The sequence below is a fragment of the Salmo salar genome, chromosome 04, assembly GCF_965601325.2.
Source record: "Salmo salar chromosome 04, fSalSal1, whole genome shotgun sequence".
Lineage (NCBI taxonomy): Eukaryota > Metazoa > Chordata > Actinopteri > Salmoniformes > Salmonidae > Salmo > Salmo salar.
This window is the reverse complement of record NC_138294.1, coordinates 1,935,001-1,962,500: the sequence shown is the minus strand read 5'-3', so window position 1 is coordinate 1,962,500 and position 27,500 is coordinate 1,935,001. Positions and strand designations below refer to the sequence as shown.

The following is a 27,500-nucleotide window of genomic DNA, read 5'->3' as shown; positions in this document are numbered from 1 at the left end:
ATGAGTGACGTATTTAAAGGGTAGCGGTGAACCCCTCCCCGTTTTCCAACTGTTCGTTCAGTTTCCGTTCAATTGAACGTTCCAGAATGGGGAGAAGAAAAAAAAACACTTCCTTGTTGTGTTGCATTATGGTATATGTAGTGCCACTACCTTAGCCCCGTTCATGCTCTTGATATTGCAATCCACCACTTCCTGGTTGCGTTGCATTATGGGATATGTAGTGCCACTATCTTAGGTCTCGTGAGTCAGGGCATTAACCTAACGTAGCAGAAAGAAACGCCTGAAACTACATCCTGTCTGGCTCTTGAACAGAAGCAAATAAAAACTGTCCGGGGAGGTTCTCTTTTACACTGTTCAAACAATCCAGTAAATGTGGAGGAGGAGTTAATTCAAATAGATTGTCTCCTTGTTAACGTCCAAAAGCTGGAAGTTCCATTTCCCATGACAACCAGAACATCTGTTGGCGACTCAGCAGAGACTAGCAGGTCACAAATAACCACTATTTCACCCCATGAAGCCCAAGCTAAATATAATGGATATTATACTTCAATTTTTATATTATTTAATTTAATAATTAATATGAATGTTCGGGAGCATCAAAACCGTGATGTGTTATGGGTAAATTGTGACTGACTGACTACAAATAGTAGTTAATATGATGCAAGGAGATTTGTATGTCAGTCAGTCTCGATTCTCCATTAAAGGGCAGCTGAACTTCCTGATTTGGCCTCGTTTTAGATTTGGGTCAATAAGAAATGTTAGCGACCATGACTGAATTCAAACGTGAGTTGGTTTCGGGGTGTTGTTTGGGTGATGTGTGTTCGCATGTGGAAAGAGCTAGCCAAATTCCTTCCCTAATTAGCTTCAGCATGCTGGTTTGGACCGTAGCAAAATTGGTTTACCTTTGGATATCCTATCCCTGGGGTTAGTTAGGGACCGTCAATCAATTATCCAATGTAAATGAGACCATATTTTCATGTTGCACACCTTCTAGTTCTCATTAAATGTTTTCAATATTTGTATATGAATTTCTACAGTTTATAGTTGGAGGTTTTTAAGTCATTGAAATTTGGAGCTATTGGAAGTTTAACATATTGTCCCATGTACATTGTGTAATTTACCGATGGTCCCTAACTAGCCACAGAGGGATATCCAAAGTCAAACCAAATTTACCACGGTCATTACGATCAGATCCCGTGCAGCTGTGCTGCTTACTTGACAGGATGCTGTCAGCTGTCGGCATGTGGATAGGATTGAAAAAAAGCCGAACCCAAGGACAACTGTTGGACAACCCAAGGACAACTGTTGGACAGCCCAAGGACAACTGTTGGACAGCCCAAGGACAACTGTTGGAAAGCCCAAGGACAACTGTTGGACAACCCAAGGACAACTGTTGGACAACCCAAGGACAACTGTTGGGCAACCCAAGGACAACTGTTGGACAACCCAAGGACAACTGTTGGAAAGCCCAAGGACAACTGTTGGGCAACCCAAGGACAACTGTTGGACAGCCCAAGGACAACTGTTGGAAAGCCCAAGGACAACTGTTGGGCAACCCAAGGACAACTGTTGCGCAGTCTTAATTCTGTCACCTACCATTGTTCCTACTCTATCATCTCTCTGTTTTGGACGAGACTAACTTTATGAACAAAATTGTTCTATTTTACACTTTATAGTCAATTTTGGCTGTAGAATAAATATTTCTGACTCATATCGATGCCACATAGGTTGTTTTCAAAGGGAGAAGTTTGTTTTCAGGGCCATTTGCTCTTTAAAGTTGTCTGTCAAACTCACCCAATTTGAAGCTAATACCAAAACAAGTTCTGAAAGTTTTCTGATGGGGGTGGGGCCACTTCCTGGTTTGTGTTGCATTGTGGGATCTGTAGTTACCTTGTTCCTGGTCCTGATGCGTTGGTAGGCGTAGTCTGGGAAGGCTTGGCGGGGAATAAAGCGTCCTGAACCCTGCTGGACGCGGAGCCCCTCCCCCTCCTCATAGACCACCCTCCCCTGGGTCACCACGACGACAGGACCCCCCGACAAACCATCCCCTCAAAGATGTTATACTCCACAGCCTGGTGGGAGAGGGGAGGGGGAGGGAGGAAAGGAGGAATGGATAGAGGGAGGGCAGGCAGGCAGGCAGGCAGGCAGGGAGATAAAGGGTAGACAGTAGAAGAGGATTCAGTTGGTCTTTTGTAGAAATTTGGAGTTAAAGGTTTTGATCATGTCTTGGTTCCAGTTCCTCCTCCTCCCTCCCTCCCTCCCTCCCTCCCTCCCTCCCTCCCTCCCTCCCTCCCTCCCTCCCTCCCTCCCTCTCTCTCCCCCTTCCCCTCCCTCCCTCTCTCTCTCCCTTCCCCTCCCTCCCTCCTCTCCTCTCTCCCTTCCCCTCCCGTCCTCTCCTCTCTCCTCCCTCCCTCCCTCCCTCCCTCCCTCCTCCCTCCCTCCTCTCCCTCCCTCTCCCTCCTCTCCCTCTCCCCTCCCTCCCTCCCTCTCTCTCCCTCCCCTCCCTCCCTCTCCTCTCTCCCTTCTCTCCTCCCTTCCCTCCCCTCCCTCCCCCTCCTCTCTCCCTTCCTCCTCCCTCCCTCCCTCCCTCCCTCCCTCCCTCCCTCCTCCTCCCTCCCTCCCTCCTCCTCCCTCCTCCCTCCCTCCCTCCCTCCCTCCCTCCTCCTCTCCCTCCCTCCCCTCCCTCCCCTTCCCCTCCCTCCCTCTCCTCTCTCCTTCCCCTCCCTCCCTCTCCTCCCTCCCTCCTCCTCCTCCCTCCCTCTCCTTCCTCCTCTCCCTCTCCTCTATCCTACCCTCCTCCTCTCTTCCCTCACCGACTGTTGCAGTTTGGAAGTGATTGTTTTGGTCCTGTCTGGGTCCCAGATAACGATGTCAGCGTCAGAACCCACAGCGATGCGTCCCTTCCGGGGGTACAGGTTGAAGATCTTAGCTGCGTTGGTGCTGGTCACCGCCACAAACTGGTTCTCATCCATCTTACCCATGGCCTGAGAGAAGAGAGGAGGAGGAGGAGAGGAGGAGAGAGCGAGGAGGAGGAGGAGGAGCGAAGAGGAGGAGGAGGAGGGAGGAGAAGGAGGAAGAGGACAGAGAGAGAGAGAGAGAGGAGGAGGAGAGAGCAAAGAGGAGGAGGAGGAGAGAGAGGACGAGGAGGAGGAGGAGAGAGAAGGAAGAGGAGAGAGAAGACACACCTTTAGACCAGGGTACACACACACACACACACACACACACACACACACACACACACACACACACACACACATCTCCCTCTCTCACCACAGCCTTGTCCCAGACGAAGCCCATTCTCTCCTCGATACCGTTGGTTCCTTCGGGGATCAGGGTGAAGTCATCTTTTCCCATGGCCTTCTGGGACGTGCTGTAAGCGCAGTGGGCACTGCCCACCACCTGCAGGTCCCCGCTGTCACAAAACATCAACACAATGTTACTGTGTGTGTGAGTGTCTGTCTTGTGTCTGTTGTGTGTCTGCTGTGTGACTGTGTGTGTGAGTGTCTTTGACGTGTCTGCTGTTTGTCAGTGTCGTGTCCGTGCACTGTGGATGTCCACATATTTGAACAGTTGCTAGTTTCTGGGTTTCCTATTTTCTAGTGATGTTTTGACCATTGATTGTCCAGGTGTTGCCTGGACTAGACAGTCAACTGTCAAACAAACACTGCAGAGCCTCAAAAACATGGTTGAAACGGTGATTTGGATGGCTGGTCAGTCCTTGCATCCATAGCTCTGTATAAATCTGTCCCTGTTTACAGTGTCGGGGTGATCCCCTTAGCTGTTGTCTGAACTGCTGAATGGTCTGGCTGGAGCAACACCACTCTGTACTGCTGCGTCTCAAACAGCACCCTATTCAGTATATAGTGCACTACTTCTGACCAAGGTATAAGGAATACGTTTCCATTTGGGATGCACACACACGCACAAACACACAAATACACACACACACACAAACACACAAATACACAGACACACACACACACACAAATACACAGACACACGTTGGTAAATCAGACCAGAACAGAGACAGGCGCTGTCTTTTCAGCACCACTCGTAACCACTTCCCCAACGTCAACAAGTACAGAGGATTCCTAAAGCAGCAACACTGCATATTCTCAAAGGACACGTAACCATCATACTGTGTTCTTTTACAGGTTCATGTGTTCTATTTACAGGATCATGTGTTCTATTTACAGGTTAATATGTTCTATTTACAGGTTAATATGTTCTATTTACAGGTTAATATGTTCTATTTACAGGTTCATGTGTTCTATTTACATTTAATGTGTTCTATTTTACAGGTTAATATGTTCTATTTACAGGTTAATATGTTCTATTTACAGGTTAATATGTTCTATTTACAGGTTCATGTGTTCTATTTACATTTAATGTGTTCTATTTACAGGTTAATGTGTTCTATTTATATTTAATGTGTTTTATTTACAGGTTAATGTGTTCTATTTACAGGTGAATGTGTTCTATTTACATTTAATGTGTTCTATTTACAGGTTAATGTGTTCTATTTATATTTAATGTGTTCTATTTACATTTAATATGTTCTATTTACAGGTTCATGTGTTCTATTTACATTTAATGTGTTCTATTTACAGGTTAATGTGTTCAATTTACATGTTAATGTGTTCTATTTACAGGTTAATGTGTTCTATTTACAGGTTCATGTGTTCTATTTACAGGTTAATATGTTCTATTTACATTTAATGTGTTCTATTTACAGGTTCATGTGTTCTATTTACAGGTTAATGTGTTCTATTTACAGGTTAATGTGTTCTATTTACATTTAATGTGTTCTATTTACAGGTTCATGTGTTCTATTTACATTTAATGTGTTCTATTTACAGGTTAATGTGTTCTATTTACATTTAATGTGTTCTATTTACAGGTTCATGTGTTCTATTTACAGGTTAATATGTTCTATTTACATTTAATGTGTTCTATTTACAGGTTAATATGTTCTATTTACATTTAATGTGTTCTATTTACAGGTTCATGTGTTCTATTTATACACTGCTCAAAAAAATAAAGGGAACACTTAAACAACACAATGTAACTCCAAGTCAATCACACTTCTGTGAAATCAAACTGTCCACTTAGGAAGCAACATTGATTGACAATAAATGTCACATGCTGTTGTGCAAATAGGATAGACAACAGGTGGAAATTATAGACAATTAGCAAGACACCCCCAATAAAGGAGTGGTTCTGCAGGTGGGGACCACAGACCACTTCTCAGTTCCTATGCTTCCTGGCTGATGTTTTGGTCACTTTTGAATGCTGGCGGTGCTTTCACTCTAGTGGTAGCATGAGACAGAGTCCACAACCCACACAAGTGGCTCAGGTAGTGCAGCTCATCCAGGATGGCACATCAATGCGAGCTGTGGCAAGAAGGTTTGCTGTGTCTGTCAGCGTAGTGTCCAGAGCATGGAGGCGCTACCAGGAGACAGGCCAGTACATCAGGAGACGTGGAGGAGGCCGTAGGAGGACAACAACCCAGCAGCAGGACCGCTACCTCCGCCTTTGTGTAAGGAGGAGCAGGAGGAGCACTGCCAGAGCCCTGCAAAATGACCTCCAGCAGGCCACAAATGTGCATGTGTCTGCTCAAACGGTCAGAAACAGACTCCATGAGGGTGGTATGAGGGCCCGACGTCCACAGGTGGGGGTTGTGCTTACAGCCCAACACCGTGCAGGATGTTTGGCATTTGCCAGAGAGCACCAAGATTGGCAAATTCGCCACTGGCGCCCTGTGCTCTTCACAGATGAAAGCAGGTTCACACTGAGCACATGACGGATGTGACAGTCTGGAGACGCCGTGGAAAACGTTCTGCTGCCTGCAACATCCTCCACCATGACCGGTTTGGGGGTGGGTCAGTCATGGTGTGGGGTGGCATTTCTTTGGGGGGCCGCACAGCCCTCCATGTGCTCGCCAGAGGTAGCCTGACTGCCATTAGGTACCGAGATGAGATCCTCAGACCCCTTGTGAGACCATATGCTGGTGCGGTTGGCCCTGGGTTCCTCCTAATGCAAGACAATGCTAGACCTCATGTGGCTGGAGTGTGTCAGCAGTTCCTGCAAGAGGAAGGCATTGATGCTATGGATCGGCCCGCCCGTTCCCCAGACCTGAATCTAATTGAGCACATCTGGGACATCATGTCTCGCTCCATCCACCAACGCCACGTTGCACCACAGACTGTCCAGGAGTTGGCGGATGCTTTAGTCCAGGTCTGGGAGGAGATCCCTCAGGAGACCATCCGCCACCTCATCAGGAGCATGCCCAGGCGTTGTAGGGAGGTCATACAGGCACGTGGAGGCCACACACACTACTGAGCCTCATTTTGACTTGTTTTAAGGACATTACATCAAAGTTGGATCAGCCTGTAGTGTGGTTTTCCACTTTAATTTTGAGTGTGACTCCAAATCCAGACCTCCATGGGTTGATAAATTGGATTACCATTGATTATTTTTGTGTGATTTTGTTGTCAGCACATTCAACTATGTAAAGAAAAAAGTATTTAATAAGATTATTTCTTTCATTCAGATCTAGGATGTGTTGTTTAAGTGTTCCCTTTATTTTTTTGAGCAGAATATTTAATGTGTTCTATTTACATGTTATGTGTGTTTATTAGGGATCCCCATTAGCTGCTGCCAAGCCAGGAATTTGTATTTGTGTGTCTTTATTAGGGATCCCCATTAGCTGCTGCCAAGACAGGAATTTGTATTTGTGTGTCTTTATTAAGGATCCCCATTAGCTGCTGCCAAGGCAGGAATTTGTGGAATTTGTGTGTTTCCTAATCTTCACAGTTAAAACTTCTTATGGCTTGAATCCCATTAGCGGGATCGATATGACGACAGCCAGTGAAAGTGCAGGGCGGCAAATTCAAAACAACAAAAATCTCATAATTAAAATTCCTCAAACATACAACTATTATATCCCATTTTAAAGCTTTACATCTTGTTAATCCAGCCACAGTGTCTGATTTCAAAAAGGCTTTATGGCGAAAGCAAAACATATGATTATGTAAGGTCAGCGCCTACACACACAAAAACACAGCCATTTTCCAGAGAAAGAGAGGAGTCACAAAAAGCAGAAATAGAGAGAAAATTAATCACTAACCTTTGATGATCTTCATCAGATGACACTCATAGGACTTCATGTTACACAATACATGTATGTTTTGTTCGATAAAGTTCATATTTATATCCAAAAATCTCAGTTTACATTGGCGCGTTTTGTTCAGTAATCTTTTGCCTCCAAAATATCCTGTGATTTTGCAGAGAGCCACATCAATTTACAGAAATGTATCATAAATGTTCATGAAAATACAAGTGTTATACATGGAACTTTAGATAAACTTCTCCTTAATGCAACCGCTGTGTCAGATTTCAAAAAAGCTTTACCGAAAAAGCAATAATCTGAGTACGGCGCTCAGACACAAAAACATGCCAAGCAATATATCCGCCATGTTGGAGTCAACAATAGTCAGAAATAGCATTATAAATATTCACTTACCTTTGATGATCTTCATCAGAATGCACTCCCAGGAATCCCAGTTCCACAATAAATGTTTGTTTTGTTCGATAAAGTCCATCCTTTATGTCCAAATACCTCCTTTTTGTTCGCGCCTTCAGTTCACAAATCCAAATTCAGGACGCACAGGTCAGACGAAAACTAAAAAATGTCCATTACAGTTCGTAGAAACATGTCAAACGATGTATAGAATCAATCTTTAGGATGTTTTTATCGTAAATCCGTAATAAAGTTTCAACCGGAGAAATCCTTTGTCTTCAAAAAATGCTATGGAACTGAGGTACCTCTCACGTGAGCGCGCATGCCTGAGGCTCATGCCCTGCTGGCAGTGTTCTGACTCCAGGAGCTCTTATTCATCCCCACTTTACAGTAGAAGCCTCAAACAAGGTTCTAAAGACTGTTGACATCTAGTGGAAGCCTTAGGAAGTGCAAAATGACCCCACCGACACTGTAGTGTGGATAGGGAATTAATTGAATCCTACAGACCACTTCCTGTTTGGATTTTTTCTCAGGTTTTTGCCTGCCATATGAGTTCTGTTATACTCACAGACATCATTCAAACAGTTTTAGAAACTTCAGAGTGTTTTCTATCCAAATAATATGCATATCTTAGTTCCTGGGAGTGAGTAGCAGGCAGTTTACTCTGGGCACGTCAGTCATCCAAGCTACTCAATACTGCCACCATCCATAAGAAGTTAAAACCAAAGAACAACATCTATCTGGTAAAGTCCACTAAACATAGTTTACAGAAAGTATACACCCCTCTGGGATTTATTCACATTTTATTGTGTTACAAAGTAGGATCAACACTTATTTAGTTGTAATATTTTTGTCAACACAATATACTCTGTAATGTCAAAGTGGAAGAAAAATTCGAAACATTTTTTTAAAAGATTAATGACAATAAAATACTAATATACCTTGATTAGATAAATACACTCTTAGAAAAAAGGGTTAAGTTCTTTGGCTGTCCCCATAGCAGAACCATATTGGGTTCGATGTAGAACCTTTTTTGATTCCAGGTATAACCCTTTTGGGTTCCATGTAGGACCCTTTCTACAGAGGGTTCTACATGGAACCAAAAAGGGTTATTCCTATGCCTAGTTTTCTTTTCAAAATTCTTCTAGTTCTGTCAAGATGCTGGGGATCATGACTAAACAGCAAAATTCAAGTCTTGCCATAGATTTTCAAGCAGATTTAAGTCAAAACTGTAACTTGGCCACTCAGGAACACTTGGCCTTGTGTTGTAGGTTATTGTCCTGTTGAAAGTTGAATTCCTCTCCCAGTGTCTGGTGTAAAGCAGACTGAAGCAGGTTTTCCTCTAGGAGTTTGTCTGTTCTTAGCTCCATTCCATTTTTTTTATCCTGAAAAATTCCCCAGTATTTGCTGATGACAAGCATACCCATACCACGATGCAGCCACCAACAAACAAAAAAATAAGGAGGCAGTTACTCAGTGATGTGTTGGATTTGCCCCAAACATGAGGCTTTGCATTTGGGCCAAAAAGTGTATTTGTTTGCCATGTTCTTTTCCTTCAGTATTACTTTAATGCCTTGATGCATACAAGCTGCATGTTTTGGAATATTTATATTCTGTATATTCTTTTCACTCTATCATTTAGGTCGTTATTGTGAAGTCACAACAATGTTGTTGATCCATCCTCAGTTTTCTCCAATCACAGACATTGAACTCTGTAACTGTTTTAAAATCACCAATGATGTCACGGATCCCTCCGGAACTGTCATCACGCACACCTGGTCCCTATTCCCATTGATTAGTAACTGTATAAGTGTGCCCTTTGTTTACCGTTGTCCTGTTGATTATTGTTCCAATGTCTGTTGGTTCGCGTGAGTACCTGTGTTATGTTGTTTTGGCTTTCGTGCCGCTTATATAGTGCAGATGATTACGGGTTTCGTCCCGTGGGTTAATCATAGTGTGTGTGTGTTATTTATTAGAGGTTCTCCTCACTCTTTTGTTTGGGTCTCAACCCTGTGTTTTGTATAGTGTTTGTTTGGTCTTCGTCCCCGTGCCTTTACATGTCATTTGGGTAGAGAAATAAAAACTCTTATTACGCATTCCTGCGCCTGTCTCCCGATCCTTAATACCAACGTGACAAATGGCCTCATGGTGACGTCCCTGAGCAGTTTCCTTCCTGTCCTGCAGCTCTGTTCAGAAGAACGACTGGGTGGGTTTAATACATAATACACAGTATCATTATACTATACTCCTTCTTTGCGAGGCGTTGGAAAACCTCCCTGGTCTTTGTGGTTGAATCTTCGTTTGAAATTCACTTCTCGACTGAGGGACCTTACAGATAATTGTATGTGTGGGGTACAGAGATGAGGTAGTCATTTAAAATATAATGTTAATCACCCAGTTACCAACGTGAGCCATCTACCTCGTCTCCTCCCCCATCTGATGATTCGGCTGCCTACACTCATTGAGAGTGGGCTCTTGAGTCCTTCTGTGGCTGGCAGATGCAGTAAAACATTTGTGTATATATATACTACATACGTAATATATACGGTATTTATTTTATTTTGCAAAGCTGTCATCAAGGCAAAGGGTAGCTATTTGAAGAATCTCAAATATAAAATATATTTTGATTTGTTTAACCTCTCTAGGGTATGTGGGACGAAATCATCCCACCTACGCAACAGCCAGTGTAATCCCGTGGCGCGTTATTCAAATTCCTCAAAAATGCAAAAACTTCAATTTTTCAAACATATGACTATTTTACACCATTTTAAAGACAAGACTCTCATTAATCTAACCACACTGTCCGATTTCAAAAAGGCTTTACAACGAAAGCAAAACATTAGATTATGTCTGCAGAGTACCCAGCCAGAAATAATCAGACACCCATTTTTCAAGCTAGCATATAATGTCACATAAACCCAAACCACAGCTAAATGTAGCACTAACCTTTGATGATCTTCATCAGATGACAACCCTAGGACATTATGTTATACAATACATGCATGTTTTGTTCAATCAAGTTCATATTTATATCAAAAACCAGCTTTTTACATTAGCATGTGACTAGCATTCCCACCGAACACTGCCGGTGAATTTACTAAATTACTCACGATAAACGTTCACAAAAAGCATAACAATTATTTAAAGAATTATAGATACAGAACTCCTCTATGCACTCGATATGTCCGATTTTAAAATAGCTTTTCGGTGAAAGCACATTTTGCAATATTCTCAGTAGATAGCCCGGCATCACAGGGCTAGCTATTTAGACACCCAGCAAGTTTAGCACTCACCAAAGTCAGATTTACTATAAGAAAAATGTTATTACCTTTGCTGTCTTCGTCAGAATGCACTCCCAGGACTTCTACTTCAATAACAAATGTTGGTTTGGTTCAAAATAATCCATAGTTATATCCAAATAGCGGCGTTTTGTTCCTGCGTTCAAGACACTATCCGAAAGGGTAAATAAGGGTGACGAGCATGGCGCAATTCGTGACAAAAAAATTCTAAATATTCCATTACCGTACTTCGAAGCATGTCAACCGCTGTTTAAAATCAATTTTTATGCCATTTTTCTCATAAAAAAGCGATAATATTCCGACCGGGAATCTGCGTTTAGGTAAACAGACGAAAGAAAATAAAGCATGGGGTCGACTCGGGCACGCGCCTAAGCCCATAGTACTCTGATCGGCCACTTGCCAAACGCGATAAAGTGTTTCAGCCAGAGGCTGCCTCGATATCGTTCAGCTTTTTCCCAGGCTCTGAGAGCCTATGGGAGCCGTAGGAAGTGTCACGTTATAGCAAAGATCCTCAGTCTTCAATAAAAAGAGCCAAGATGAAACACAACTTGTCAGACAGGCCACTTCCTGCATGGAATCTTCTCAGGTTTTGGCCTGCCATATGAGTTCTGTTATACTCACAGACACCATTCAAACAGTTTTAGAAACTTTAGGGTGTTTTCTATCCAAAGCCAATAATTATATGCATATTCTAGTTACTGGGCAGGAGTAGTAACCAGATTAAATCGGGTACGTTTTTTATCCGGCCGTGTCAATACTGCCCCCTAGCCCTAACAGGTTAATACTTTTTTGGTTACTACATGATTCCATATCCTTCCTGTTTGGCCCTGTCCTGGGGTATCTTCAGATGGGTGTCTCCTGACCCCTCCTGTCTCAGCCTCCAGTATCTATGCTGCAGTAGTTTATGTGTCGGGGGGCTAGGGTCAGTCTGTTATATCTGGAGTATTTCTCCTGTCTTATCCGTGCCTTGTGTGAATTTAAATATGCTCTCTCTAATTCTTTCTTTCTTTTTTTTTCTCTGTCTCTCTCGGATGACCTGAGCCCTAGGACCATGCCTCAGGACTACCTGGTCTGAGGAGTCCTTGCTGTCCCCAGTCCACCTGGCCGTGCTGCTGCTCCAGTTTTTTATTATTTGACCCTGCTGGTCATCTATGAACATTTGAAAATCTTGGCCATGTTCTGTTACAGCCTGTTACAGCATGTTCTGGCACAGCCAGAAGAGGACTGGCCACCCCTCATAGCCTGGTTCCTCTCTAGGTTTCTTCCTAGGTTTTGGCCTTTCTAGGGAGTTTTTCCTAGCCACCGTGCTTCTACACCTGCATTACTTGCTGTTTGGTGTTTTAGGCTGGGTTTCTGTACAGCACTTTGAGATATCGACTGATGTAAGAAGGGCTTTATAAATACATTTGATTTGATGTGTTATTTAATAGTTTTGATGTGTTCACCATTATTCTACAATGTAGAAAATAGTAAAAATAAAGAAAAACCCTTGAATGAGTAGGTGTTCTAAAACTTTTGACCGGTAGTGTACATATGCTACATACATAATATATACTGTATATATTTCATTTTTATTTTTGCTGCCTTTTGGGGCATACCACAGGCCTTGGGGCCCCAGGGGCTTCCACCCCGGTAAGCCCCTACATTATACCGGCCCTGATTTGTGGTAAGTACATGAGGGCGCTATCTTTATGCACCTTGGCCAATGAAAGCACGTCAAGACTCAACTGTCGGAGCTCCCGTCTCTTCTTTCGCGACGTAGGCTGTCGAGAGTGACATGGATCCGCTGCGAAGACTTCTATCCAAACTTTTGACCTGAGAAGAAGTCTACTTCATTTTATGTCTTGAGTAAAACTGTTCGTTCGGACCATGAGTAAGTCACTTTTCCTTTAGGCTACTTGTTTGAAAAAGCTTAATTTAGGTGGCATGGGCTGACAAGATTGACCGGACGCGCGTTGCGCTATTCCAGATTGACAGAAGTTAAGGCAGGTTGTAACAACGCAGCAGGCGTTTCATTTTCGTATGTTTGCGGTAGGCTACCAATCTAAAAACACATGTAGTCTACTTCAAAAATAATTCCAATTACACATTCGAAGTAGCCTAAACGTTTTGTTTTAGTCCGGCTGTATGGAGCGTTTTCCATTGCGATAGCCTATTGCTTTCTATTGAATAGTTGTGTATAGGATATGTTATTCTGTGTCAGTCCCGTATTTGTAGAGCAGCTGTTTTGACAATTAGATCATTTATTTCGTAACGGTTTATTTTTAAAACCTCAAAGTTAACATATTCTAAACTGGGGACAGTTTGGGGGCCTGTCTGTGTGTCACTGCAGCTCCTTCTCTGACAGGGAGGGGTCATATTTTAGGCAAGGATAGGGAGGGGGGGGGGGGGGGGGTTGGTCCATTGGCCCAGGGTGGGTTGGCCCACTGGCCCAGGGTGGGTTGGTCCACTGACCCACTGGCCCAGGGTGGGTTGGTCCACTGGCCCAGGGTGAGTAGGGTAGGTTGGTCCTCTGGCCCAGGGTGGGTTGGTCCACTGGCCCAGGGTAGGGTAGGGGTAGGTTGGCCCACTGGCCCAGGGTGGGTTGGTCCACTGGCCCAGGGTGTGGTGGTCCACTTGTCCACTGGCCCAGGGTGGGTTGGCCCACTGGCCCAGGGTGGGTTAGTCCACTGGTCCACTGGCCCAGGGTGGGTTAGTCCACTAGCCCAGGGTGGGTTGGTCCACTGGCCCAGGGTGGGTTAGTCCACTGGCCCAGGGTGGGTTGGTCCACTGGCCCAGGGTGAGTTAGTCCACTGGTCCACTGGCCCAGGGTAGGTTGGTCCACTGGCCCAGGGTGGGTTGGTCCACTGGCCCAGGGTGGGTAGGGTTAGTCCACTGGCCCAGGGTGGGTTGGTCCACTGGCCCAGGGTGGGTTAGTCCTCTGGCCCAGGGTGGGTTGGTCCACTGGTCCAGGGTGGGTTGGTCCACTGGCCCAGGGTGGGTTAGTCCACTGGCCCAGGGTGGGTTGGTCCACTGGCCCAGGGTGGGTTGGTCCACTGGCCCAGGGTGGGTTGGTCCACTGGCCCAGGGTGGGTTAGTCCACTGGCCCAGGGTGGGTTGGTCCACTGGTCCAGGGTGGGTTGGTCCACTGGCCTAGGGTGAGTTGGTCCACTGGCCCAGGGTGGGTTGGTCCACTGGACCAGGGTGGGTTGATCCACTGGCCCAGGGTGGGTTGGTCCACTGGCCCAGGGTGGGTTGATCCACTGGCCCAGGTTGGGTTGGTCCACTGGCCCAGGGTGGGTTGGTCCACTGGCCCAGGGTGGGTTGGTCCACTGGCCCAGGGTGGGTTAGTCCTGTCATGACTGTCCTGATCAGGTCAGGTTACAGGAGACCACAAACCTACAGATTATCTCTCACCCCCAACAGAGGAGGAGAGATCTAGGGGTCTGAAGATGTGGGGGTTTTATGACCCCTCACGCCCATGATAAATCTTAGGCCAAAGACAAAATTCCTTTGTCCTCACAATGGAGAACTTTTCTCAGAACATTAAACATGCAATAAAGGGACTTTGGAACAATGGTTTCTGTCAGCCACAATGGTGGTCATGACGATAGATGGAATATGAAAATGTATGCAATTTTTGTTTTGTTATTAAAGGTTAACAAATTACGTTATTATGAAAAATTGTACCTTTAAGAGTTTTCCCAGTATATGCCTGATGTTTATACATTGTACATTGTGTGGAAAATGTCCAAATCAAAGAGAATGTTTTGGTGAAGATGAAATGTGAAGTTAGTTGTCTAAAATTGGAATTGAGTCAAATCTAGGCCTTGTCTCTTAACTTGGTACGCCCAGAGAATTGCCCTAAAGGCGGTTACGCCCACTTCTGACCCGAAGGTATAAGACATGGGAGTGAAGAATGAACAGATAGACTAAAGTGACCCCAGGCTGCAGCCAAGGTCTAACAAAGTCAACGAACCCCAAAACGCAACACAAGGTTGAAGACAAAGAAATCTTTTTCTACCCAAGCTACGGATGAGTAGCTGTGTCTAAGTGGGTGAATTCAAGCCGAACCACCTAGCCTCCACTCTTCATCGAATCGTGGTATCTACGCTGTTTCATTCCTACGCTGTGAGCTCTGAGCTACAGAGCTGTCTGTCCTCAGAAGACCCCTTTCAGATCAAGGGGGAGAAATCAGACCACTAAGCCAAAAAGGACACTGACATCGTAAGGACAACCAGAGAGTTGCGCCGGAGAAGAGCGTCATTGAGAAGCCTAAACGACCCACACGGAGCTTCCCATCTGAGACCTCCAACACGTAATTACATCATTATATTCTGACCCATAAGAGTGGCAGTTCAGGGCAAGGCTAGGGGTTAAAATAAGCATAGCTGACAAAGGCACCCAAATGTATATGTCTCTCATGTGCTTTCTCTTATTCTCTCTCTTTTAAATCCCCATTTTGGGTAACACGCGCCATAGTGTGTTGGCCTGTTATACTAAGTCCTAATCAATAGCCTAGACTGTGTTTTGTGTATCTTTTATCATCATTTTAGCTTGCTAGTAAATAAATAATCAACTAAGATTGGTGTGGTAAACTCATTGGTGGGACCCGGGTCCGTGCAGATTCCCAGATAATGCGACGTTCAGAATGAGACTGTAGAGGAAATTGATTAATTAGCGACTGTTGTAAAATCGATATTCTGATATTCTTTGAGTTAATTTGGGAAATAGAAACTCAATAAAACTAATTTTCCCATGGTGCTCCAGGTTAATGAGTTAATAATTGCTTGATTCATTGCTTGATTCATTTAATCACGCAATTATAAACAGTTAATAATTCGATGAGCAACAGTCGTCACATTAACTAATACAACGTCACGACAGTCCACTGGCCCAGGGTGGGTTGGGTGCGGGGTGGTAAATGTAGGGCCTAGCTTCCTTCCTGTTATTGGTGCAGAGTTCCCAGTGTTTGAAGATGACATAAGAGACTTTGTTAGATGATCAGATATCTAAGACCGTGGTTCTCAAACCTCTCCTGGACCCCAGACGTACCCCATGTAGTTGTAGCCCTGAACTAGACCAAGACATTATCAGGTTTACCTATTCATTTGGGAATGGGACTTTCTCTCTGTCTTTTATAGACAGTTTACTCTCCGTTAGCCATCCCCTCCACTAACATTGTTGGGGCGAGCACCAGTTCATGCTTTTTAATAGTCCTGAACCAGCTCAATATCCATCTAGTCAAGGGCTTGATAATTGGTGGACTTGTTGAATCAGGTGTGCTATTTCTGGATCAGTTCAAATAAAGGAGGGTCCCCTAGTAGAGGTTAGAAACCCCCTGTAGGATATACTAGCCAGCTAGATCTAGTCAGGGTTTTATCAAGCTAGCCAGCTTCAGTTAGCCAGCTTCAGTTATCCATCTAGATCTACTCAGGGTTTTATCAAGCTAGCCAGCTTCAGGTAGCCAGCTTCAGTTAACCAGCTAGATCTACTCAGGGTTTAATAAAGCGAGCCAGCTTCAGTAAGACAGCTTCAGTTAGTCAGTTTCAGTTAGCCAGCTAGGTCTACACAGGGTTTAATAAAGCTAGCCAGCTTCAGTTAGCACGCTTCAGTTAACCAGCTTCAGTTAGCCAGCTTCAGTTAGCCAGCTAGATCTACTCAGGGGTTTATAAAGCTAGCCAGCTTCAGTTAACCAGCTTCAGTTAGCCAGCTTCAGTTAGCCAGCCAGATCTACTCATGGTTTAATAAAGCTAGCCAGCTTCAGTTAGCCAGCTAGATCTACTCAGGGTTTAATAAAGCTAGCCAGCTTCAGTTAGCCAGCTTCAGTTAGCTCCACATTGAAATGATTAGTTGACAGTAGGTGAGGGCGGGAGGTCCTTTATAAACACAAACTCGTTTCCTTGACAACTTCCTTCACAACGGCTCTGCTCAACAGCTCACTCAACAGCTCTGTTCAACAGCTCTGCTCAACAGCTCTGTTCAACAGCTCTGCTCAACAGCTCTGCTCAACAGCAACAGCTCTGCTCAACAGCAACAGCTCTGCTCAACAGCAACAGCTCTGCTCAACAGCTCTGCTCAACAGCAACAGCTCTGCTCAACAGCTCTGCTCAACAGCAACAGCTCTGCTCAACAGCTCTGCTCAACAGCAACAGCTCTGCTCAACAGCAACAGCTCTGCTCAACAGCAACAGCTCTGCTCAACAGCTCTGCTCAACAGCTCTGCTCAACATAAGGAGTATTAATGCCCTGACTTCTGCAGAGGCCGTATCTCTATAAATGCTGTACGTCAACACGTCCAGCTGTTTTTATCGACACAAGATAGTTCAATGGAAACACACTGTGGCAGGAAATTGTCGCATCTAGTTTCTATGCCAACTTAGTAAATGTCTACAACAACAACATCACAGGACGAGTTAATGGAACGTTACTACTGTTGTCTTTAGTAGAGTTGGGAGTACTTGGTGACTGGAGTACTTGAATGTCAGAAGAGCCATAGGAAATCCCCGATGTCCTGCGCAGGCAGGTGAGTTAGCCTATTCATTGTTTGCGGCAGCAGCTGTAGCCTAATCCGATTGCTAGAATGTTACTTGTGTAGCCTATAGTTTGTTTTAACTCTTTGATTAAACAAAACAATAAAAAGCGGTCCCTAAAAACATAGCTGTTTGAGAGACTAACAGTCGACAGGTCTACTAGCTGTATGAGAAGCTAACAGTTGACAGGTCTACTAGCTGTATGAGATTCTAACAGTCGACAGGTCTACTAGCTGTATGAGAAGCTAACAGTCGACAGGTCTACTAGCTGTATGAGAAGCTAACAGTCGACAGGTCTACTAGCTGTATGAGAGACTAACAGTCGACAGGTCTACTAGCTGTATGAGAAGCTAACAGTCGACAGGTCTACTAGCTGTATGAGAAGCTAACAGTCGACAGGTCTACTAGCTGTATGAGAAACTAACATTCGACAGGTCTACTAGCTGTATGAGAGACTAACAGTCGACAGGTCTACTAGCTGTATGAGAGACTAACAGTCGACAGGTCTACTAGCTGTATGAGAGACTAACAGTCGACAGGTCTACTAGCTGTATGAGAGACTAACTGTCGACAGGTCTACTAGCTGTATGAGAGACTAACAGTCGACAGGTCTACTAGCTGTATGAGAAGCTAACAGTCGACAGGTCTACTAGCTGTATGAGAAGCTAACAGTCGACAGGTCTACTAGCTGTATGAGAAGCTAACAGTCGACAGGTCTACTAGCTGTATGAGAAGCTAACAGTCGACAGGTCTACTAGCTGTATGAGAGACTAACAGTCGACAGGTCTACTAGCTGTATGAGAGACTAACAGTCGACAGGTCTACTAGCTGTATGAGAAGCTAACAGTCGACAGGTCTACTAGCTGTATGAGAAGCTAACAGTCGACAGGTCTATCTGCTGTATGAGAGACTAACAGTCGACAGGTCTACTAGCTGTATGAGAAGCTAACAGTCGACAGGTCTACTAGCTGTTTGAGAGACTAACAGTCGACAGGTCTACTAGCTGTATGAGAAGCTAACAGTCGACAGGTCTACTAGCTGTATGTGAGACTAACAGTCGACAGGTCTACTAGCTGTATGATAAACTAACAGTCGACAGGTCTACTAGCTGTATGAGAGACTAACAGTCGACAGGTCTACTAGCTGTATGAGAAGCTAACAGTCGACAGGTCTACTAGCTGTATGAGAGACTAACAGTCGACAGGTCTACTAGCTGTATGAGAGACTAACAGTCGACAGGTCTTCTAGCTGTATGAGAAGCTAACAGTCGACAGGTCTACTAGCTGTATGAGAAGCTAACAGTCGACAGGTCTACTAGCTGTATGACAGACTAACAGTCGACAGGTCTACTAGCTGTATGAGAAGCTAACAGTCGACAGGTCTACTAGCTGTATGAGAAACTAACAGTCGACAGGTCTACTAGCTGTATGAGAAACTAACAGTCGACATGTCTACTAGCTGTATGAGAGACTAACAGTCGACAGGTCTACTAGCTGTATGAGAGACTAACAGTCGACAGGTCTACTAGCTGTATGAGAGACTAATTGTCGACAGGTCTACTAGCTGTATGAGAAGCTAACAGTCGAGAGGTCTACTAGCTGTATGATAAACTAACATTCGACAGGTCTACTAGCTGTATGAGAGAATAACAGTCGACAGGTCTACTAGCTGTATGAGAGACTAACAGTCGACAGGTCTACTAGCTGTATGAGAGACTAACAGTCGACAGGTCTACTAGCTGTATGAGAGACTAACAGTCGACAGGTCTACTAGCTGTATGAGAGACTAACAGTCGACAGGTCTACTAGCTGTATGAGAAGCTAACAGTCGACAGGTCTACTAGCTGTATGAGAAGCTAACAGTCGACAGGTCTACTAGCTGTATGAGAGACTAACAGTCGACAGGTCTACTAGCTGTATGAGAGACTAACAGTCGACAGGTCTACTAGCTGTATGATAAACTAACAGTCGACAGGTCTACTAGCTGTATGAGAGACTAACAGTCGACAGGTCTACTAGCTGTATGAGAAGCTAACAGTCGACAGGTCTACTAGCTGTATGATAAACTAACAGTCGACAGGTCTACTAGCTGTATGAGAAGCTAACAGTCGACAGGTCTACTAGCTGTATGAGAAGCGAACAGTCGACAAGTCTACTAGCTGTATGAGAAACTAACAGTCGACAGGTCTACTAGCTGTATGATAAGCTAACAGTCGACCGGTCTACTAGCTGTATGAGAGACTAACAGTCGACAGGTCTACTAGCTGTATGAGAAGCTAGCAGTCGACAGGTCTACTAGCTGTATGAGAGACTAACAGTCGACAGGTCTACTAGCTGTATGAGAAGCTAACAGTCGACAGGTCTACTAGCTGTATGATAAACTAACAGTCGACAGGTCTACTAGCTGTTTGAGAAGCTAACATTCGACAGGTCTACTAGCTGTATGATAAACTAACAGTCGACAGGTCTACTAGCTGTATGAAAGACTACAGTCGACAGGTCTACTAGCTGTATGAGAGACTAACAGTCGACAGGTCTACTAGCTGTATGAGAGACTAACAGTCGACAGGTCTACTAGCTGTATGATAAACTAACAGTCGACAGGTCTACTAGCTGTATGAGAGACTAACAGTCGATTGGTCTTCTAGCTGTATGAGAAGCTAACAGTCGACAGGTCTACTAGCTGTATGAGAAGCTAACAGTCGACAGGTCTACTAGCTGTATGAGAGACTAACAGTCGACAGGTCTACTAGCTGTATGATAAACTAACAGTCGACAGGTCTACTAGCTGTATGAGAGACTAACAGTCGACAGGTCTACTAGCTGTATGAGAAGCTAACAGTCGACAGGTCTACTAGCTGTATGATAAACTAACAGTCGACAGGTCTACTAGCTGTATGAGAAGCTAACAGTCGACAGGTCTACTAGCTGTATGAGAGACTAACAGTCGACAGGTCTACTAGCTGTATGATAAACTAACAGTCAACAGGTCTACTAGCTGTATGAGAGACTAACTGTCGACAGGTCTACTAGCTGTATGAGAAGCTAACAGTCGACAGGTCTACTAGCTGTATGAGAAGCTAACAGTCGACAGGTCTACTAGCTGTATGAGAAGCTAACAGTCGACAGGTCTACTAGCTGTATGAGAGACTAACAGTCGACAGGTCTACTAGCTGTATGATAAACTAACAGTCGACAGGTCTACTAGCTGTATGAGAGACTAACAGTCGACAGGTCTACTAGCTGTATGAGAAGCTAACAGTCGACAGGTCTACTAGCTGTATGATAAACTAACAGTCGACAGGTCTACTAGCTGTATGAGAGACTAACAGTCGACAGGTCTACTAGCTGTATGAGAGACTAACAGTCGACAGGTCTACTAGCTGTATGATAAACTAACAGTCGACAGGTCTACTAGCTGTATGAGAGACTAACAGTCGACAGGTCTACTAGCTGTATGATAAACTAACAGTCGACAGGTCTACTAGCTGTATGAGAGACTAACAGTCGATTGGTCTTCTAGCTGTATGAGAAGCTAACAGTCGACAGGTCTACTAGCTGTATGAGAAGCTAACAGTCGACAGGTCTACTAGCTGTATGAGAGACTAACAGTCGACAGGTCTACTAGCGGTATGAGAAGCTAACAGTCGACAGGTCTACTAGCTGTATGAGCAGCTAACAGTCGACAGGTCTACTAGCTGTATGAGAGACTAACAGTCGGTTGGTCTACTAGCTGTATGAGATTCTAACAGTCGACAGGTCTACTAGCTGAATGAGAGACTAACAGTCGACAGGTCCTCGAGCATTCCAGTGGGCAGCCATTGTTAGGTCATGCAGAATCAACGCTTGTTATCATCACGTTGTCTCTCATGATGTGTTTACGATGTTGCCAAAGGTAAATTCCCATCCTTCCATATTCTACTTGACGATATCAGATCTACCTCATGTAGGCTGAAAGAGTTGCTGCATTAGAATGATGAATGCATTATACAGATGCCGTATCTTCATTTGAGCCAGTTTCACACAGCAGGCAAATATTCCTGCAGCAACAGGAAGATGTGAATTGTTATGTGGATTATAATTAATGGGCATTTTTATATTTGTATTTTTTAGTAACGATCGTGTTTCATCGCTGCAACTCCCCAACGGCCTCGGGAGACGCAAAGTTCAAGACAAAATATGACCCGCCAAGCCACACTGCTCGCTTAACCCGGAAGCCAGCCGCACCAATGTGTCTGTGGATACACTGTTGGACTGACCACTGAAGTCAGCTTGTAGGCCCCGGCCCGCCACAAGGATTCGCTAGAGCGCGATGAGCCAAGGAAAGCCCTCCTGCCAAACCCTCCCCTGAATTTTAAGTGGAAATTACAAACTTTAGAAGTGTTTTTAAACCTTGAATACACTACCTGTTTGCATTGCTATGCAGAACAAGTCCTGCAACAACAGGATGATCAAATTAAGATACGGCATCTGTAGCACAGCAGGAAGATTTTGAACTTTACTTTCCTTTCCGTGTCCTGTAATGATTACAACAGCATCTGTCCATATCCTGTAATGACTACAACAACATCTGTCCATATCCTGTAATGACTACAACATCATCCTGTAATGACTACAACATCATCTGTCCATGTCCTGTAATGATTACAACATAATCTGTCCATATCCTGTAATGACTACAACAACATCTGTCCATATCCTGTAATGACTACAACATCATCTGTCCATGTCCTGTAATGACTACAACATCATCTGTCCATGTCCTGTAATGACTACAACATCATCTGTCCATGTCCTGTAATGACTACAACATCATCTGTCCATGTCCTGTAATGACTACAACAGCATCTGTCCATATCCTGTAATGACTACAACAACATCTGTCCATGTCCTGTAATGATTACAACATCATCTGTCCATGTCCTGTAATGACTACAACATCATCTGTCCATGTCCTGTAATGATTACAACATCATATGTCCATGTCCTGTAATGACTACAACAACATCTGTCCATGTCCTGTAATGACTACAACAACATCTGTCCATGTCCTGTAATGATTACAACATCATCTGTCCATGTCCTGTAATGACTACAACAACATCTGTCCATATCCTGTAATGACTACAACAACATCTGCCCATGTCCTGTAATGATTACAACATCATCTGTCCATGTCCTGTAATGACTACAACAACATCTGTCAGTATCCTGTAATGACTACAACAACATCTGTCCATGTCCTGTAATGATTACAACATCATCTGTCCATGTCCTGTAATGATTACAACATCATCTGTCCATGTCCTGTAATGACTACAACATTATCTGTCCATGTCCTGTAATGACTACAACATCATCTGTCCATGTCCTGTAATGACTACAACAACATCTGTCCATGTCCTGTAATGACTACAACAACATCTGTCCATGTCCTGTAATGACTACAACAACATCTGTCCATGTCCTGTAATGACTACAACAACATCTGTCCATGTCCTGTAATGACTACAACAACATCTGTCCATGTCCTGTAATGATTACAACATCATCTGTCCATGTCCTGTAATGACTACAACAACATCTGTCCATATCCTGTAATGACTACAACAACATCTGTCCATGTCCTGTAATGATTACAACATCATCTGTCCATGTCCTGTAATGACTACAACAACATCTGTCAGTATCCTGTAATGACTACAACAACATCTGTCCATGTCCTGTAATGATTACAACATCATCTGTCCATGTCCTGTAATGACTACAACATAATCTGTCCATGTCCTGTAATGATTACAACCTCATCTGTCCATGTCCTGTAATGACTACAACATCATCTGTCCATGTCCTGTAATGATTACAACATCATCTGTCCATGTCCTGTAATGACTACAACATCAGCTGTCCATGTCCTGTAATGACTACAACAACATCTGTCCATGTCCTGTAATGATTACAACATCATCTGTCCATGTCCTGTAATGACTACAACATCATCTGTCCATGTCCTGTAATGACTACAACATCATCTGTCCATGTCCTGTAATGATTACAACATCATCTGTCCATGTCCTGTAATGACTACAACAACATCTGTCCATGTCCTGTAATGATTACAACATCATCTGTCCATGTCCTGTAATGATTACAACATCATTTTAACATCTTATCTTCTCTTGTGTTGTTACAGGTGAGATGGACGTGGATCTCCCCACTCCTCCCTCCCCCCTCCCCCCTTCCACCCCCCTCATCCCACAGGGGTCTCCCTCTACCCTGGACACTGCCTCACCTCCCTCCCCTAACCCCCTCCCCCCTGCCTCCCAACCCTCCCTCACCTCGACTCCCTCAGACTCCCCCAAATTCATCCCATCGTCAGTCTCTCGTTCACCTCCTCCCCCCACTTCCTCTCCTCCTCACTCCGTCCCTTCATCCACTTCCTCTCCTTCTTCTCCTCTCCCCATCACCCCAAAATCATCCTTTCATTCACCCACTGCCGCCACCTCCACCCCATCTCCCTCTACCTCTACCCCATCCACCTCTCCTGCCCCCCGCCGTTGGGGCTCTGCGGCCCCCTCCACCTCTCTAGCCCCCTCGTCCTCTCCAGCCCCCCGACGTCGGGGCTTTGCGGATCTGGCTAAACGTGTGGTGATGCAGGAAAGACTGAAGAAAGCTGAGCTGGAGGAGGCTGAAGCGGGTGAGGAAGGTAAGGAAGGAGGGAGAGAGAGAGAGACAGGCAGAGGGGGGGAGGAAGGAAGGTAGGAAGGAGGGAGAGAGAGAGAGACAGACAGAGGGGGGAGGAAGGAGGGAGAGAGAGAAAGAGACAGACAGAGGGGGGAGGAAGGAAGGTAGGAAGGAGGGAGAGAGAGAGACAGACAGAGGGGGGAGGATGGAAGGTAGGAAGGAGGGAGAGAGAGAGAGAGACAGAGGGGGAGGAAGGAAGGTAGGAAGGAGGGAGAGAGAGACAGACAGAGGAGGAGGAAGGAAGGTAGAAAGGAGGGAGAGAGAGAGAGAGACAGACAGAGGGGGGAGGAAGGAAGGTAGGAAGGAGGGAGAGAGAGAGAGACAGACAGAGGGGGAGGAAGGAAGGTAGGAAGGAGGGAGAGAGAGACAGACAGAGGGGGGAGGAAGGAAGGTAGAAAGGAGGGAGAGAGAGAGACAGACAGAGGGGGGAGGAAGGAAGGTAGAAAGGAGGGAGAGAGAGAGAGACAGACAGGGGGGAGGAAGGAAGGTAGGAAGGAGGGAGAGAGAGAGACAGACAGAGGGGGGAGGAAGGAAGGTAGGAAGGAGGGAGAGAGAGAGAGAGAGAGAGAGAGAGAGAGAGACAGGCAGAGGGGGGAGGAAGGAAGGAAGGGAGAGAGTGAGAGAGAGAGAGAGAGACAGGCAGAGGGGGGAGGAAGGAAGGGAGGGAGAGAGAGAGAGAGAGTGAGAGAGAGAGAGAGACAGGCAGAGGGAGAGGGAGAGAGAGAGTGAGAGAGAGAGAGAGAGACAGACAGAGGGGAGGAAGGAAGGTAGGAAGGAGGGAGAGAGAGAGAGACAGACAGAGAGGGGAGGAAGGTAGTATTCTGCTGTTCAGACTTGGCCATGAAGCTAGCTACCAAGTCTCTGACATCATCCATCGTGGGTCTATCTTCCAAACAGCATGCATGATGGGAGTTTGGTCTTTGGCCTTTATGTCAAAGTGAGAGCTGTCCTCTGCCCTGATTGGCTGTTGCCTCGCTGATATTTACAAAAAATGTCAACTCGGCCGTTAAGTCGCTGTGTGTCTCCTAGTGTCTCATCCTTCCATTGGAAATTATTGGTCACAGGTAGCTAGGTAGCTGGTAGTCAGGGAGGAAGTCACCATAGGTATTGAGATACAGCTGAGGGGAGGAAGCTTAGCGGTTAAGAGTGTTAGGCCCGTAACCAAAAGGTTGCCGGTTCAAACCCCCTGAGCCGACTAGGTGAAAAACTGGCCGATGTGCCGTTGAGCAAGGCACTTAACCCTAATTGCTCCTGTAAATCGCTCTGGATTACAGCGTCAGCTAAATTACTCAAATCTGACATTTGAAAGGTAGAAGTTATTGAGATACAGCCGAGAGGAGGAAGCCACTAGAGGTTATTGAGATGCAGCCTAGAGGAGGAAGCCACTAGAGGTTATTGAGATGCAGCCTAGAGGAGGAAGCCACTAGAGGTTATTGAGATGCAGCCTAGAGGAGGAAGCCACTAGAGGTTATTGAGATGCAGCCTAGAGGAGGAAGCCACTAGAGGTTATTGAGATGCAGCCTAGAGGAGGAAGCCACTAGAGGTTATTGAGATGCAGTCGAGAGGAGGAAGCCACTAGAGGTTATTGAGATGCAGCCTAGAGGAGGAAGCCACTAGAGGTTATTGAGATGCAGCCTAGAGGAGGAAGCCACTAGAGGTTATTGAGATGCAGCCTAGAGGAGGAAGCCACTAGAGGTTATTGAGATGCAGCCTAGAGGAGGAAGCCACTAGAGGTTATTGAGATGCAGCCGAGAGGAGGAAGCCACTAGAGGTTATTGAGATGCAGCCTAGAGGAGGAAGCCACTAGAGGTTATTGAGATGCAGCCTAGAGGAGGAAGCCACTAGAGGTTATTGAGATGCAGCCTAGAGGAGGAAGCCACTAGAGGTTATTGAGATGCAGCCTAGAGGAGGAAGCCACTAGAGGTTATTGAGATGCAGCCTAGAGGAGGAAGCCACTAGAGGTTATTGAGATGCAGCCTAGAGGAGGAAGCCACTAGAGGTTATTGAGATGCAGCCTAGAGGAGGAAGCCACTAGAGGTTATTGAGATGCAGCCGAGAGGAGGAAGCCACTAGAGGTTATTGAGATGCAGCCTAGAGGAGGAAGCCACTAGAGGTTATTGAGATGCAGCCTAGAGGAGGAAGCCACTAGAGGTTATTGAGATGCAGCCTAGAGGAGGAAGCCACTAGAGGTTATTGAGATGCAGCCTAGAGGAGGAAGCCACTAGAGGTTATTGAGATGCAGCCTAGAGGAGGAAGCCACTAGAGGTTATTGAGATGCAGCCTAGAGGAGGAAGCCACTAGAGGTTATTGAGATGCAGCCTAGAGGAGGAAGCCACTAGAGGTTATTGAGATGCAGCCCGCTGTCTCCTTGGCCAGGTCTGATTGATGTCTGAGCAGGGGGATATTGAGACACCCAGGGTGACAAGGAGACATGTTTTCTCTCCCAGGTCCTTAAAGATAGTCCCCTGACCCACACAGCGTTGTTTAAGTCTGGCTTAAAGTCTGGCTTGTTTAAGTCTGGCTTAAACGATGTGACGTTCAGAAACTGTCATTACATGTTACGTCAAACTACGTCATGTGTATGACAATCTTATGATAGGCTATATATGGTGTTATGACGTGATGAATGAAGGTGTCTCAAAGCTAAAGGCAGGAAGGTGCGGGGCAACATTCTTTCAGGTGAAGACAGGTGGTAGCTGACTACAATAGTCTCTAAGGTACAGGGTACAGTACCAGGTGGTAGCTGGCTACAACAGTCTCTAAGGTGCAGGGTTCAGTACCAGGTGGTAGCTGTCTACAACAGTCTCTAAGGTACAGTACCAGGTGGTAGCTGACTACAACAGTCTCTAAGGTACAGTACCAGGTGGTAGCTGACTACAACAGTCTCTAAGGTACAGTACCAGGTGGTAGCTGACTACAACAGTCTCTAAGGTACAGTACCAGGTGGTAGCTGACTACAACAGTCTCTTAGGTGCAGGGTACAGTACCAGGTGGTAGCTGACTACAACAGTCTCTAAGGTACAGTACCAGGTGGTAGCTGACTACAACAGTCTCTAAGGTGCAGGGTACAGTACCAGGTGGAAGCTGACTACAACAGTCTCTTAGGTGCAGGGTACAGTACCAGGTGGTAGCTGACTACAACAGTCTCTAAGGTACAGTACCAGGTGGTAGCTGACTACAACAGTCTCTAAGGTACAGGGTACAGTACCAGGTGGTAGCTGGCTACAACAGTCTCTAAGGTACAGGGTACAGTACCAGGTGGTAGCTGACTACAACAGTCTCTAAGGTGCAGGGTTCAGTACCAGGTGGTAGCTGACTACAACAGTCTCTAAGGTACAGGGTACAGTACCAGGTGGTAGCTGGTTACAACAGTCTCTAAGGTACAGGGTACAGTAGCAGGTGGTAGCTGACTACAACAGTCTCTA

General features: G+C 45.4%; 2 protein-coding genes across 2 annotated transcripts in view; one reads left to right on the top strand and one right to left on the bottom strand.

Moving 5' to 3' along the window:
• The window catches only part of LOC106594358 (dihydropyrimidinase-related protein 1), a 6,493-nt gene extending 3,067 nt beyond the window's left edge, over positions 1-3,426 (bottom strand). Inside the window, 4 exon segments of the mRNA XM_082973918.1 lie at positions 1,891-2,042; positions 2,045-2,072; positions 2,814-2,984; positions 3,271-3,426. Coding sequence (XP_082830044.1) covers positions 1,891-2,042; positions 2,045-2,072; positions 2,814-2,984; positions 3,271-3,426 — 507 coding nt within the window.
• Positions 3,427-12,524: 9,098 nt separating this feature from the next.
• LOC106594199 (wolframin) overlaps positions 12,525-27,500 on the top strand; it is a 52,439-nt gene continuing 37,463 nt past the window's right edge. Inside the window, exons 1-2 of the mRNA XM_082973984.1 lie at positions 12,525-12,694; positions 23,525-24,037. Coding sequence (XP_082830110.1) covers positions 12,691-12,694; positions 23,525-24,037 — 517 coding nt within the window. The 5' untranslated portion in view covers positions 12,525-12,690. The remainder of the gene's footprint in view (positions 12,695-23,524; positions 24,038-27,500) is intronic.